General features: G+C 42.7%; 1 protein-coding gene across 1 annotated transcript; it reads left to right on the top strand.

The window, feature by feature from the left end:
- The first annotated feature begins 13,353 nt into the window (after positions 1-13,353).
- Positions 13,354-15,420, top strand: LOC147602703 (uncharacterized). The gene is made up of 2 exons (XM_086797564.1): positions 13,354-14,257; positions 14,333-15,420. Exons 1-2 carry the CDS (start codon positions 13,875-13,877, stop codon positions 14,715-14,717), a joined length of 768 nt encoding a protein of 255 aa, XP_086653690.1. The 5' UTR covers positions 13,354-13,874; the 3' UTR covers positions 14,718-15,420.
- Positions 15,421-16,292: the final 872 nt, after the last annotated feature.

Below are 16,292 nucleotides of genomic sequence, written 5' to 3' on the forward strand. Positions count from 1 at the left end.
GCAGTGAGAACTATGGGGCTTGTTCTCCCGCGCCAACACCTAGCATGCCTGGTGACATTGTGAAGCAATTGAAACATTTCTCTAGCCTTTAAACTGGAGGAATTTTGTTTTTGGAACTATTATTGTTGCAGATCTAGAAAGATTTACATTCATTCCCACCCTTTCTGAGTTGATTATGTTCATTGATGCACCCATATACAAATTCAATCATTGTTTTGGTGATGTATCTAGACTCATATTCCTATTTGCATGTGCTCGTTGTGGCATATCCGAGGCTTGCTTTTTCTTCTGGTCTCCTGTGTTCTACTTTTGGAAATCGGGCATGTGCTCTTCTACTACTCTGGCTTCTGGAAATCAAAGATGTGCTCTTCTGATGATTGAAACAACCATTTTTGCAGCAAAAAAGTGCAGCTCTAAATATTCCGAAGAGATTTCATCATTATAATAGATTTGGCTTTTCGGAGTTCTGGTTCTACTTCTTCTGCCAATGCTCCAGGCCCATCCATATGGAGGCCTTCTAGAATCTTAAGAGGGTACTAGGAGTATCGCTCTTTGCATGGCTTCTACCCCTCACCTAAAGCTATCAGTCTCACAGGACACAGCTCTGTTAGTTGCTCAGGTTTCTCTAGGCATGGTATCTGCTAATCCTAACTCTGTTCTGCTCTCTATGCTTGAGGCTACAGAGTTGGGTCTTTGTCGTCTATTCACTCAGCAATTGGACTTTATCCTATGCTAGAGCTTTCCTAGTCTTGCACTCCCTTAAGCCCTAACTCCGGAAGTCCTAGAGCATGACCTCCTTGTCTTCTAAGTCCTTTGCATACCTTCCAACCCTTTCCTAGATCTCTTCCTGCATCTTTTCTAGCTTAGTTTTGGAGGAGTTGAGGGCTTTATTAAGATTGTCTAGATATTTTTGTTATTTGGCTTCTTTGCGAATTCTCCCAAGCTTAGTGCTCACCTGCTTCTCAAGTTCTTCAATGGCTTCCTTAGCCTTCTTCTATTGCTCCTTGAATTCCTTTATCAGGCCTTCTAGTTCTTCAATGTGTAGCTATTTCGATTGTTTTCTCCTCGAAACGCTTGGTGGGCTAGTGTATGTGCTCTCTCAATTCATTAACCGGGATTGTGTCCATTGTAATGCCCCCTTTTTCCTACTCTATAGTAGCTTCTTTGCATTATATCTTTAGGTTCAGGTATCTCCAGCTCCTAGGTTTCACTGGCAGTCATCACCCCTCTATCTTTTATCATTCTTTCTTGGGTGCTTTTGTGTGGTTGACCCAATGTTCTTATTCCCTTGCCTGCTTTAGCAACCATTTCTTGTTGTCCATTGACTAGGCCTATCTGGATTTTGGTCTTCTTCTTTTCGTAAGGGACTAACTGGCTCTGCAGGTGGGTGGGTGCTTACATAAGGTCCTTATATTTTTGCAGATATTCTACCCACACCTCCTTCAGTTCATCAGTTGCGTGATCTTCTCACTCCTCCACTTGGTCGCATCTAACGTATACACTTCAGCAAGAGTCTGGGCCTCATATACGACCAGTCTGGCATGAGCCTTGATGAGCTTGATTTTGTCTTTGTTTGCCCTTGTCTAGATGTTTTTGACTATCTCCAAATTCCCTTTCAGCATGGCTTCTGCCTTTTGTTGAGCTGCAACTACATTGCCTTTCAGAATGTCCTAAGGAACAAGATAGATGTATATAAGCAACAGGATAAGGAAGAGCAAAATTTATCACCTTGTGATCTCAATGAGCAAGGGTGGAAAATCCCTTGTCCACCCATGACAAAAGCTTTAATGTCATTGCCACTACATGCGACTGAGCTTTGGTATTAAAGCTATTATGTCATGGCACATAGGGATGTTGTGGAACTAGGAGATCCCCTAGCTTGGCAGCAGTGCCAAGGGAGTTGGGTGTTAGGCACTCTGTTTGGCATTGTAGGACATGGTTCACAGGCTTATAGTAGCATGGTTACAGAGCTTTTCGGTGACCATTGGGGTGGGTTGGAGGCCCTCTAGCTTGTGTAGATGTCCGATCAAGACTTGACACTTCATTGGTTTTGGACCACCTAGCTAACGTCACCTAGCCAAGCTCTAAAAGTTAATACATATTGCCAGAGTGTAGAGACTACCCTCCAAAAAGACCACTACTAGTGGAAATGTGTATACAAACTTAGCTAAGTGAGTATAACAACATTTCGTAGACTCAACACAACATACTCTACAATAGATCATGACATTACATTCTAGACAATATATGTATGGCTCAAGGCGACGAGAGCAACATAAAGACATGAATACATGAGTTCCTGAGGTGCAGTCCTTTGATTCCAGTCTTACAATTGTGTCGACCCCTTCCCCCCTAGAATTCCCTCTTTTCTCCCCATAATAATAAAATGGTTACAATCATTGACTCATGATGTTTCAGTTTATAGGTCAAGAACAGTTGGTACTCGTTTGCAGTGAGAACTATGAGGCTTGTTCTCCCGCGCCAACACCTAGCATGCCTGGTGACATTGTGAAGCAATTGAAACATTTCTCTAGCCTTTAAACTGGAGGAATTTTGTTTTTGGAACTATTATTGTTGCAGATCTAGAAAGATTTACATTCATTCCCACCCTTTCTGAGTTGATTATGTTCATTGATGCACCCATATATAAATTCAATCATTGTTTTGGTGATGTATCTAGACTCATATTCCTATTATTGCACCCAATCTTGTCTTGATGGTGATGTTATTCTTTCTCTCTTGTTTATTTTATGCATACGTGATTTGATTTCAATTTAATTCAAGTCCTTGTTTTAATTTTTGTTATAATTTATGAGTTTTTAATTATTTCTTCAAGAAGATTAAAGGGTCCCGTTTTGACAGTGGTATCCGAGCTTTGGTTTAATTTAATCTTTTTGAAGGCGGTCAAAAACTTGTGGATAAAGAGGTGAAAGAGACAAAAACATAGGTAATTTTGGTTAAAAAATTTTGAATTTAAATTGAAAAAGAACACGTTTATGGATTTATGTTTATCTATGGTTGAAAGAAGGCTTGTTTTTGACCATTGGTTAACCAATCTCCATCAATTTATTGCCCAAAGGATAAAACTAGGTGGAAAACCATTAGTGGGTTTCCCAAAACCACAAAACCACTTTCCTCAATACTAATCCTCTTCATAATCTGTCAGTATTGATTGAAAGAGCAAGGAGAGCCATAATCATATTGTTAAACTACTGCAACCTCAAGAATTCCATCATAGACGGATGAGGATTGTTCAAAGAATTTCTTTTTCAAAATTGCTTTTGGGATTTATTTTTATCCTCCTCAATTCAACGCTAGCGCTGGACCCAAGTTTGTGTGGGTAAGCTAGAAAATATATATATATATATATATATAATTTTCTCTGACCCTCCTTCACGGGCAGCGCAACGTAAAGTTAAATTTCTCTCTAGCATCTCCGGGCCGTCTCTGCGCAATTCAAAGAAGAAGTCTGGCTAATTTCACCTCCCCTTCTCCCTTGCGCTGGCCATCGAAGGTTAATTTTTTTTAATTTTCTCCGAAAAATAGCACTGCAACGCTAGCTGAACCGCGGGTTGCAGCTAAGTAAAGCTTGCAAAAGCTTTATTTATAAAACTTTAATAAGCTTTATAAAACAAGCTTTACTTAAAAGCTTTATATATATATATATATAAAAGAGCTTTTAACAAGCTTTACTTAAAAGCTTTATATATATATATATATATATATATATATATATATATATAAGAGCTTTTAATAAGCTTCCTTATGAAGCTATGGTTAAAGCCATGCTATTAAGATTAATTAAAACTTAGCTTTTAATAAGCTTCCTTATGAAGCTATGATTAAAGCCATGCTATTAAGATTAATCAAAACTTAGTTTATATATATATATATATATATATTTATTTATTTATTTAAAAAAAATAAAAAATGGTGACAGTTGGTAGTAGCTAGCCACCAAAAAAAATAGAGCTTTAGATTAAAAGCTTAAAAATTCAGCTTTGTAATAAAGCTTTAATTAAAGATTTCTTTTATTTATTTAATAAATCAATCAATCAAATTCTAGTTAAACTTTAGTTTTCTAAAATCTCTATTATTTTCATAAAACTTTTTGTTTTCTTTTAAAAGGCCAAAGCTTATACTTTAAAGTTTAATCATGAAAACTTATATATATATATATATATATTATAGTTAAAGCTTTTAAAAGTGAATATTTTGTTTTTAACAATTCCCTTGAAGATTTTTTTTAGATGGCTAGTTCTTTGGAGCAATGACACAAAACATCGCTTCGTCACCATCAAGACTCGACTCCCACAAATCATGAGCTAAGTCTTCGTTATTACGATTACTCTTTACCAGTTTGTAAATTAATTAAATTATTGCATGCATATTTTGTGTTGTCCAATCAACTATTTTGTAGCCAAGCGACACGATATCTAAGCTAAGTATTTACTATACTCTCTCTATTTATATTTTTATTTCAAATATTCAAGCATTTTGAGAGTATACTGTTTACAATTCAACCTTAATTTATTGTTCCTCGATCCTTTAAATTTGTTTAAAATGGTCAAACAATATCCTCTTAAATCCAAATAAATTTCATAAGTCATTATTGAGATTGTCACATTTTTTTTAGGATGATTATTTTATTTGCATGTGTAAAATTAATTATTTCAACATTTATTTTCTAGTTTTTAATTAAAATTTATTTAAAAAATATAGTTTACATGCTAGAAAAATCCATAAAAAGGAAAAGAAAGCTTTGTGGAAAACCTCAAAAAGTTTTAGCTTTTGGGAGTAAGACCTTATCTCAAGGCTTGGACGAGACCCTAAATTCTTTGTTCCAGTCTAATTATCTTTGTGATGCAGAGATTACAATATTTTCAGGATAGCCACAACAATGTGCGAAAGTTCAAGGGTTTTCATATTGTTGTGATACTTAAATACCACTCTTATTGTTTTATTCTCAACTCATCATACCTTGAGGTAAACTTTCTTATCCGTGAATAGTTGCATCAGACATATTTACACTTGTTTATCTAATACTTTACCATAGATGTGCTTCCCCAACATCATATGAGTACGTATTCAACCCACTCATTAATTGCATTATGTATTTAAAATTGATACTAATTAATTCAAGATATATGAATCCTAGAACTTCTTTTAAATTGTTTGGTACCATATAGCATGAGCAATAATATTTCTTTTTCAAGATGATTTCAGCACTCCCAAGTAAGTCTCTCTATTTTCCATAATTAAAACATATATATACTTGCAATATTTGTGACCTTTTAATGATGTACTTGTAGCAAGGTTGTTCGCACACTTGCAAGTAAGTTTCTATCCTTCATAGCTTAGTAAATAATTCTTCAAATATTTCTAAATAAGTTTTATCTTTCAAACAGTGACTCAAACACCTTCCAAGACTCAATATGATCGATGAAGATGAAGAAGAAGAATAACATGACGACTACTCAGACTCTTCAGGTAACATATTTATTGCATTTGATTATTTAACACTTTTTTGGTAAACTCAAGGAGAGTTTTTATGCATCAAAAGTAGAATTTCTTGAAGGAACTAGCCCTTCCATCTTGAATTATACTTTATGAGATTTTCACTATGTATTAATCTTGTGGTATGGGACACGAGATTAATCCTGTGTCAAGGATTCTGATGCATACTTATCTCTACATCTATGGGACAATTTCGGTGATATGGGACACTAGAATTTATTACACATAAAAGTCTTTGATATAATGTATGTTGTTAGGGAACATACTTGAATTTATATAATATATGATAATTGATCTCCTTTGCTCGCATAAGCAAACAAGCATTTGAGGTGAGTTGCTTATCCAAGCAAGAGGAATATTACATAATGTCCATCTTTTAGTTGTACGAGGACGCGTGGACACTAGTGTGCGATGCTAGTGAATTGGTATCGTAGATGACTCCACATTAAATACTAATTACCTAGTGATATTGGCATAGCTTAAGACCATGCTTGATGGATGTATGTAGTGCCATGCTTAATAACTGTATTGTGGTCAAGTGAAACAAGTAGACTATGCTTGACAACTGCACACGGACGTAATGAAACAAGTGGTTTATGCAATTGATGTGCCATGCTCATTGGAGTGTAAGTGATAACTCACACCATGCTAGATGATGTATACATAGCGATGCTCTCATCATAGTAAAACAAGTGGTGAATATATATTGTGTTTGTGTTTGTGTTTGTGTGAAGAGCAATGTGTGTCACATAAGAGATCTTGTCTATATCATTTTTTTTAAAATTATTTGTGATTTGATGATGGTACGAGCATCACCAATTTTGATGTCGCACGAGATTTTTTGTTATTGTTGTAGCATTTTCTTTTATGCAATTGAAGATAATTACTTTCTCAAACGTGATGACTGTTACAGTCTATATTTATTCATAATTTTAATGAATTAATAATCTTACAAAAATATATTTAATTTAATTTATACAAGATTCAATTTAATGAAATATGCAAGCGGATACGAGATTTATGTAGACATGTAAATGTGCAATGATTTATGTAACAAGACCCACTAGTAATTATATATTGGACAAGGCTTATTTTTTATGAAATGCTTTAAAAGCATTGGACTAAGATTCAATTTTATAAAAAACTCAATTTTGAAAAGGCTATACTGCTTATGATACCAAAGTTTAAATTTATTAATATAATTTAAATACCGCGTGGGAAGTGAAGCTACACGTCGAGGAAAAGATTACACCCAATCTTGTCTTGATGGTGATGATATTATTTCTCTCTTGCTTTATTTTATGCATACATGATTTGATTTCAATTTAATTCAAGTCCTTGTTTTAATTTTTTTATATAATTTATGAGTTTTTAATTAATTATTCAAGAAGATTAAAAAACCCTATGACAGTAGTAGTAATAGTAGTATGGTGTAGTATAGTCTAGAAGAAGAGAGAAGAAAGGAGGAGCTACCACGTGGGACAACCAAGAGCTACTACATGGCAACTCCCAAATAACCCACTCTCTCTCTAACTCCCTCCCTCCCTCTCTCTCTCTCTAACTCTAACTCTAACTCTTAACACTTACTCTTCTCTAACTCGCTCTCTTTTTCTCTCAACACTCTCTCTAACTCGCTCTCTTTATCTTTTCTCTCTCTAACTCACTCTCTTTTCCTTTTCTCTAACTCCCTAACTCTTTCTCTTTCTAGCCCCCTCTCTCCCTCTCCCTATAACACTAATTGTTTCTCTCTAACTCTCTAATCCTCCAACCCTCTAACTCTTGCTCTCTCTCTAACTCTCTAACCCTCAAATAAGATATATATATATATATATATATATAGTAGTACGGTATAGAAGAGTAGTAGTACAGTATATAGAAGAAGAGAAGAAAGGAGTTGCCGCATGGGGCAGCTAGGAGTGGCCACTTGTGAACTCCCAAATAAGATGAATAAGAAGATGATGATGCTATTCTCAATTGAGCTCCACTAGTTATCGAAACGAGTGATGCCCCAGCATTATTGTTTGCAACTTCTAAAGAGAATTCTTGCTCAATCAAAGCTTCACTCATCTCCCTTCACGTATCTATTTTGTATTATTGCCTTCAGAAAATGAACTCACTCTCTTCCTTTCTCTCTCTTTCTGTCCATAAAGATATGTAAACAATGCCAAATATCCTCCCATCTCAGCAAAAAATATATGTATGTGTGCCACACTAATGCATTTGAAGTAGATAAGCAAACCTGCCATGAGTTAGTGACACAACAGTGAAGGCTAAATAGCAAAGAATCACTTGCTAAATTAAAAGAATCAGCAAAAGTAGACTGATGGTTCATCATGCAAGCTTATCTCCCTGATGTTCTTTTATCATTATGGCTAGTAAGCATCAAAAACAGCTTTACTGGAAAACAACAAACTATGTGCTTTAATGGTGACTCCTGGATGGACGAGTCATGAACAACATGAATGTATACCAAGATAGCAAGGATCGCTATCATCTAAAAACACAGCTGATAGTTTCACAAGGAAAGGAGAAGCCACAGTGGCCAAGCAATTCTGCATTTGGAAACCAACTGAAGTTAGCAGCACGGGATTTGGAAGCACCAACTTCACAAAAAGTGTCGCGCTACCACATCTGAATTTGATTTCCTGAAACATGCTGCGAAAACAGCAAATCTTACTTGCAAAGCAGCAATAAGCATGGAAATTTCAAGCCAGCTGCACAGTGCCTACATGCCAGTTATCATTTTTTGAAAAAAAAGTTGATCAGTATGCTTACGTCCCCATCCAGATGTCACAAGTGTACTACAAAGATCTCAAGCATCGATGGGTGTTTCCCGGCATATCTGACTCTCACATTTTGATCCTAGAATACTTAGCACAATCTGTTAGGCCAATAACCATGTATCAAGTACCCTGTTTTCCAATTGTCAAGATAAATGACTTGTGGGATAACCCAGACACCTATCACCATGCAAGTCACCAGAGGTGTCCTTTGGCCAGTCCGGCTTTCCACTTCAACCAAAAAATGTGTCTTAAAGGTCAGGGCAAGTCCAAACACTGTGTAGAGAAAACCTATTGCAAAACCCTCGGCCCCAAGCTGCCTGCCATAGCTCCTCCAAATGATCTCCTGCAACACCATCACATAACAAAAAGCTTCGAATGTCCGCCATGCATTTCAGCTCTTTCCCCAATTTCCTTCTGCACCTCTCGCCATCTCTCACGTGTAATTGTTTCCCCCTGCGGCATTGAAAGGCACGCTGCTGCTGCCGTGGAGAGCACATGGCAGAATCCTGTTGCTGGCTATGGTTGCAGTAGCAGGAGCACCCTCCGAGATCATAGAGCGAGAGCCACTGACGCTATTGGGAGCTCCAAAACCCTGTCTGAAGGAAGCCATGGCAGATCGTTGCTGCTCCCTTCATGCTCCTCCTCCTCATGCTCAAGCGGGGGGAGCTCCATGCTATTGCCACATGGCTGTGCCCTGGCTGGCCACAGGATAATAGATAGATAGATAGAGCCGCCAAAGAATATGTCCGTCCGCCGACAGTATGAAAACTCCGACTTGATCTGCAAAGGGAGCGAGAGGCATCCGACGCCCAATCCCAGCAAGCCAGCACCTCCCACAAACAGACCTTCCTTGTCATGTCCACACTTGTAAACCGGCCTTGGTCTTCAAACAAAACCAAAGGGTGGTGCAAAACAAACACTCGCACACAAAACACTTCAACACCTTTGAAGACCTAGAAAAGGAAAACAAACAAGGGGAGCTAGAGTGCTCCTGCAAACAGTACACGAACACCGATTGGCCCCAAAACGCAGTGGTATCCCTTGCGGTATTTCTTTAATCGATTATAAGAGCTTTGATTACAATAAGGCTAAAAACTCAGCCATCACAGTAGAACTCCTCAAGCCTGCAATGACCATGATCAGGGCTACCACAACCATCCATAGCCTCTCACCCTATGAACAGCATCACACCCTGACACATCCAATGCTCCTGCTTCACAACAAAGACTCCAAACTGTTTCCCAAAAAAGAACTCACATCACAGCACAGCATACTATACAGTCGACACACCTGTACCATCCCTCTCTGCCTTCCAAGGGTACTATCCATCTCAGTCATGGATTCTCGACCCCTGTCCAAACAGCAGCAAGGCTCTACAAAACATGTGTCCATTCTTGCATGTGACCTATCTCTTGGAGAAACCAAAAACATGTTTCCTCCAGAAACCTACGACCTGTTTCCACATGAAACCCTTAGACTTGTTTCCCCTTGAAACATTTATCTTGTTTCCACACAGAACCATACAAAGCACCATCCAAAGATAATGCCAACAACGGGCTGTTTTCCCACAGTAAACAGCATGTGCTTTTTCCATAACCAAGAGAGAGAAAGAAGCCTCTCGGCTGTCAGCCCCCGAGTGCTTCCTGTCTTGCAACCGCCTGCAGTCCTGGCCTGTGTGCGATTCTTGCAGCCCGTCTGCCAGCCGAGAGAGAGAGAGAGAGAGAGAGAGAGAACGTGTGCTGTAGTCCGACTGTTTTTCCACCAGCCCCAAAGGCGTGTAGCTGCAGCCTGACCAGCCTACCAACCTTCCAACCTGCTCTCCAGCCCCCTTTTCTAAGAGAGCCAAAGCACGTGTATATGCTGCCCGATTCCTAGCCAGCCAGAGCGGGCGCACAGTCCAGCACTGTGCTGCCTTTCACGGATGGGGGAGAAAGAGCAGTCCCGGAGAAAGAGCAGTCCCACCTTGTGTTTGCAGACCGCAGTCGCCAAAAAGCAAAACGCCCAAGTGTGCTGGCCCGACTGTTTGCATGGGAGAGATAGAGGCAGTCCAACTTGCACTTCTTGTAGCTCGCCAGTCGCCCAGAGAAAGAGCAAACATGTCACGTGTGACCAGCCCGCCAGCCGCCTCCTCTCGAAAAAGCACTCTCTTGCGTGCACATGCGGTTAACCCACTCTCTTGCGTGCACATGCAACTCACTCCCCAAAAAAGAACATAGGCCCGAATAATAGCATATGGGCCACGAATCACGACTCCTTTCAAAAAGGGGTGTTCTTTTGTTTTTAAAGGTTTTAAACCTTTTGTTCCCCCCCCCTCACATGGGGTAATAAAAAGAAACCTTAAAAATTCCTAGTATCACCTTTGACCCCAAAAACTGTACCAATTTGTCCATGAAGCTATTGCCCCAAACCGATGCCATTCACACTGTCCACCATCCGTGCATACTTGCATAACACAGGGCCGTGACAACACCCCAGGGCCACATTCTTGACCTCGTTGCCCACAAGTGTAAAGGCCTCCAGAAGGGCAAAATTGTCACGTGCATCCCGCACTTGGATGCCACGTAGACATTTCTGTACAGAAGGTGCAGGACCTGGGATGGTGAACTGGTCCCATGTGAGCCCAGTCCGGGACGAGTCAGCCAGGGATCCATCTCAGTCGTCCGAGGTCAGGTGTGCATCGTCCTGCACATGAGTCCAAGGTCAGGTGTGCATTGTCCTGCACATGAAGCAGTGCCAGTCCGCGCTGTGAGTCTCCCTCTGGAATGATGTCAGATGTGCTGAGTATCTGGTTTGCAACTGGATGCCAGGCCTCTGTAGGCAGGTAGTTTGCATGTAGAGATGGGGCCAGCCCATAGGGCTACCCCAGGGCAAGGATTTGCATTTGCATACTTAGTATGGGCATGGGGGAGGTATAGAACCACCCCCAAGGGGCCAGGAGGGCCCAAGATATTGCCCACCAGCCAAGGCAAGGGTTGGAGGGGCTGTCGGCCAGCTCCAGAGCTTCTGGACAGGCATCCGACAGAGTTTAAAGCCCTAAACAGCAGGCGGCCAGGTGTGGGGGGCAGTCCCAGGGCAGTCCCACACCCATGCGCAGCATGCCCAGCAGCCAGGGTGCTGCCCAGAATATGTGCGCAGGCTGGACAGCAATTAAACAAGTGTGAAAACACTTTATTAAAGTGTGTGAGTATTTTATTAAAATACTCAGTCGTGGGCTGTCCTGAAGCCAGCCGACTGCATGAAGGGAGGGGTATAAAAGCCCAGCCAAGATCTCATTCATCTCATCTCATAATTCACCAAGAGCCTCAAGCATTCAAGGGCCAGGACAGCCAAGGGTTTGCTAAAGCTAAGGGGTGAAGGACTGAAGGTCAAGGGCAGGTTTTCCAGCCAAGAAAAGGTCAAGTACTTTGTATTTGTTTCAGATTTACATCATTCTAATAAAGCAAATACACCATCCGTGGTGGGGGCCCTACAGAGGGTAATTGGGACCCAATACTGTGTCCTTCTCCATCTCCCCCTTCTCTCTCTATTTTCTGCACATCGTCTTCAGTTTTGTGCGTTAATTCCGTCGCGAAAAGAGTGCTATTTTCTGAGTTTTGAAGTACCGATCCTTCTCCAAAGCTTCCGCATATTACAAAAATCCCCCACAAGGGAAGAGCCATCTCCATAGCTGACTTGATACTTGCTCGGGCATCCTCTCACCAGAAGCTGAGAGCGCAGAGCATTGTCGCAGGTCACAGCCTGGTATGAGGAGGATGTAGCTGGGTTGAAGATGGGGTTGGACTGCTTGTAGCAGCTGCTACACAGCACTAAACCATGTGAAATACTCCCCGATGCCTTGGCTCAGCCCAGACACAATAGGGCTGCTGAAATCCTACGCCTTGACCTGGCTCCTCAGCGACTCATTGAGAGCCTTCCACTCTGCAGTGTTGCCACCCATTAAGGTAAATTGGAGGCACTGGTTGATTGCCTCCATCGGAGACGCGTCCCTCTCGAGCCTCTCCAGGAGTGCATCGTGGTCAGACAAGCCCTGAAGTTTGAAAGCGGGGAGGCGATCACGGTCTCTAGCTGTGGCATAGGCTGTAGGAGGGGGGAGAAGATGGAAGGCCAAGAGCCAACTACACAAGAAAAGAGCTGTTGACTTTATTATTTGCCGGCCATTAGTATGCAAAGGAGTTTTCTGCGGCTTGGCACATATGGAGAGCCCGATGCAGGGAGGCCATTGACCGCCAGGCGACTCCACCGGCAGAGGTCATACAGGCCCTCTGGGTGGACATCATTCACACCTTGAGAGGACACTTGGGGAAACTTCAGGGCGACTCGGATCGCACGAGAGGTTGCCGCAAGGCTTTCCTCCGCACTTGGCAGCCTGGCCCTTTCCTCATCGCGAGGGGCGAGGATGTCACTTGGCACTATAGGCCTCCAGTTTGGCTTTTCTCACCTCCCACATGTACTACTAGGTAGCCCCCCCCCCAGAGAGCGGCCAGCCACGGGGGTGGAGCTCAGGTGTTCACTGTGTGTTTTTTATCCCTCCTTGTGAGGTGAGCTTTGTAGCCTTATGGCGTTTTCTCATTAACTAATAGAAGGATCGTTTTTCCCAAAAAAAAAAAAAAAGAGTTTTCTGGCCCAAGGAGCAAGGCCCCGCAAAGCTATGAAAGGGCAGAGCTGCGAAGGTAGAGTTTGCTCCTGCAAAGGGCAGCGAACAACATGAAGAAAAAGCTGCCCCTCATGCTCCAGTGGGGGAGCTTGAGGAGCTGCCACATGGCAGCTCGGGCGCCCCAATCAAGTCAACAATCATATCTTTGGGGGGGGGGGCGGGGGGGGGGGGGGGGGTTCCTTGTGGACACCCTTTTCAGCTTTGTGTCCGGCGGGCCGCCTTCTGTTTATAGGCACCTGTCCTTTTTCAGGAGTTTTGAGTTGGGTGCCCAACCATGTCATGTGGGCACTCCTTTTAGAGTTGTGCAGTGGCAGGCACATATTTATAGGGCTGCCCCCCCTCTCTTTCATTCATTCATTTCTTGCATGTGACCTTCACTTACGGTGTCATCCTTCACCTTGCTCAGGCCTTGTAGCTTTCTTTTGAGTTCTAATGCAGAGCTTCATTGCCATCATTGTGTGTTCTCTCTCTCTCTCTCTCTCTCTCTCTCTCTCTCTCTCTCGCACTTCTCTCTTTCCTCCGCTTGTGCTCTCACATGGTATCATTGCTCTAGGTGGTGCGGGCTGCAATTCCATCGTGAGAAACTTCTTCTCCTCAGCGTTTTACTCGTCCACAGGCTGATTTTGTCAGCATTTTGCTGTCATACCTCAGCATTTTGTCTCAGGACCTCCATCTGCACGTGATTTTCTCATCGGAGCATCAGCGTTACCGGTCAGTTTTTGATGCTACTTTCTTGCTGTCCAGCCCTGTTTTCTCTGCGTTTTCAGAGGGGGCTGCATGTTCATGTTGATCCGGTACCTGTTGAGGCTCATTATGCGCAAGACGCAGTGTGTCCCGGCTGAGATCAAGCCAGTTGGCTGCGTTTTGCAGAACAACTTTGCTGGCAGTTCGTGACTTTCTGATCATGGAGCCTATGGCGGATGGATTCTTTGATCACATCCCAGCTATTCTTGCTACCTTTCCTAATTCGGCCAAGCTCGATGGGTCGTACTATTCAGATGAAGGTCCAGTCTGTTTTGGAGGCCCACCAGCTCTATGATTTCCTTCTCGGGGATTCCTCCAAGGAGATTCCCAATGTGATGAAGGAAGGTGTTTCTGAGGACATTGTGGTTGATTGGAGGCAGTATAATCATCGGATCTACTACTCCTACTACTCCTTCATCCTTAACATTCATGACTCTGTCTCGAGTCATCTGTGGTCTGCTCAGACTGCTTGGCAGATGTGGCATTCTTTGGCATCTCTTTATGAGGTAAAGACCCCTGGGCATATACTTGCGTTGGAGACACAGCTCATCAACATCAGGTATTCAGACTATCCTTCTCTCTCAGCTTTCTTGGTTGAGAAGAAGGATCTCAGGCATGAGCTTTCCACTTGCAGGAAGGAGCTTTCTTCTGCTGAGATGGCTATTCGGCTTCTTGCGAAGCTGCCAGAGCGTTTCGATGCCTTCTATCAGCCCATTGTTTCTTCTCCTCGGCAGGATCCCATTACTTGGGATGAGGCTATTCAGCAGATCGAGTCTCGCATTGAGTCTCGTAACCCTGGCAGCACTAGTTCTGAGGGGGCTTTGGCATCTCAGAAGAAGCAGCAGCAGAAGAAGCAGAAGGGGAAGGGAGATGGTCAGCAGGGGGATTCTTTGGGGAAGAATTCCAAGGATGTTGAGTGCCATTACTGTGGCAAGAAACGACATATGCAAAATAAGTGTTTCAAGAAGCAACCGGATGAGGATACTTCTGGATCTGCAGCTATGACTCAGGGGCAGTAGGATAATGGAGTGCTCTTGGTTTCAGGAGAGAGACTGATGCTTTCTTCGGCTCTTGTGTCTTCTCAGTCGCAGTCTTGGATTGTGGATAGCGGGGCTACTTCACACATTACTTTCCGTTGGGATTGGTTCTCTAATTTTACTGCTCACCTGGGTATGGTGACCCTGGGTGATTCTTCTACTGTGCCAGTTCGTAGAGTTGGCACCATCCCTATTCTTCGGTCGGCAGATGATGACAGGCATTTTTCCGATGTTCTGTACATTCCAGATTTATCACTTAACGTCTCATCCGTCAGTGCTTTGACGCGTCAGGGTGCTGAGGTTTCCTTCACTTTGAAGGCCATTACTATCCGCGACGTGGCTTTTGGACGAGTCCTTACACAGGGTGTGCAAAATGGTGGGCTTTATCAGCTCACTGCTTTGGTTTTGCAAGGGACTTCTTCTGCTCTTTGGCATGCTCGGTTTCGCCATTTGAGCTTTCAGTACCCACAGTGGGTACATAAAGATAGGCTGGTGGAGGGGCTCCCAGCTATCTAGCCTCTTGAGAGCGTGTGCGAAGCTTGTCTTCAGGCCCCAAGGCAAGTAAAACCAAGCCGCCTTTCCGAAGGAGGCAACACAGAGCTTCGATTGTCTTCCAGTTGGTGCATGCAGATCTTAGTGGACCTATGAGCATTGAGTCTCTTCGGTGGGCTCTTTATATGTTTGTGCTTGTCAAGACTCTTCGGACTAACAGAGGGGGACAGTTTACTTCTCACGACTTTCAGAGGTATTGCAGAGTTCATGGCATTCGCACAAGCTTACAGCTCCCCCCACTCCTTCACAAAATGGGGTTACTGAGCATAAGAATCGCACTATCATGGAGGTGGCTCATGCGATGTTGGAGTATGCTTCCCTACCTCGGATTTTATGGGTTGAGGCGGCTCGTACTGCAGGCCACATTCAAAATTGTTCTCTGACTTCTGCTCTTCCACATAGGACTCCTTTTGAGGCTTTATATGGTGAGAAGCCCCCTGTTACTCATTTCAGGGTGTTCGGTTGTACGGCCTTTGCTCATGTTCCTGATGAACAGCGGTGAAAGCTGGATCCCAAATCCAGGCGTTTGACTTTTATCAGATACTCTCCGGTGTCCAAGGCATACAAACTTTATGATCCTGATTCTGGTAAGGTCATTGTTAGCAGAGATGTGATCTTTGATGAGACTCCTCCTTCCTTTGTTGTCAGGAGATCTTGCCTCCTCCCTCTTCGAGACCTCTACTATGTTCGGACCCTCTGCCACGTGATGATCCTAGCGGTTCTGCTTCGGAGTCAGAGGGGGTTGATGAGAGCGGTACTCTATCTTCACCGACATTGGCTCATGTTCCACAAGTTCCCACTTGGCTATATCAGACAATCAAGGACTCTGACTTGAAGCAGCTGCTTGCTGCTTGTGAGCCTGGCACCCTTTGACAATCTGCTCATGTTACTTCTCATTCTAATTCAGGTGATCATTTTGTGAATTATGCTCTTATGTCTGAGATTATTCATGGTCTTCCAAAGCCTAATTCTATCAGTGAGGCTCTTTCTCAGGAGCCTTGAGGC

Source organism: Cibotium barometz, chromosome 66, assembly GCF_041138505.1.
Source record: "Cibotium barometz isolate CiBa-2024 chromosome 66, ASM4113850v1, whole genome shotgun sequence".
Taxonomy (NCBI): domain Eukaryota; kingdom Viridiplantae; phylum Streptophyta; class Polypodiopsida; order Cyatheales; family Cibotiaceae; genus Cibotium; species Cibotium barometz.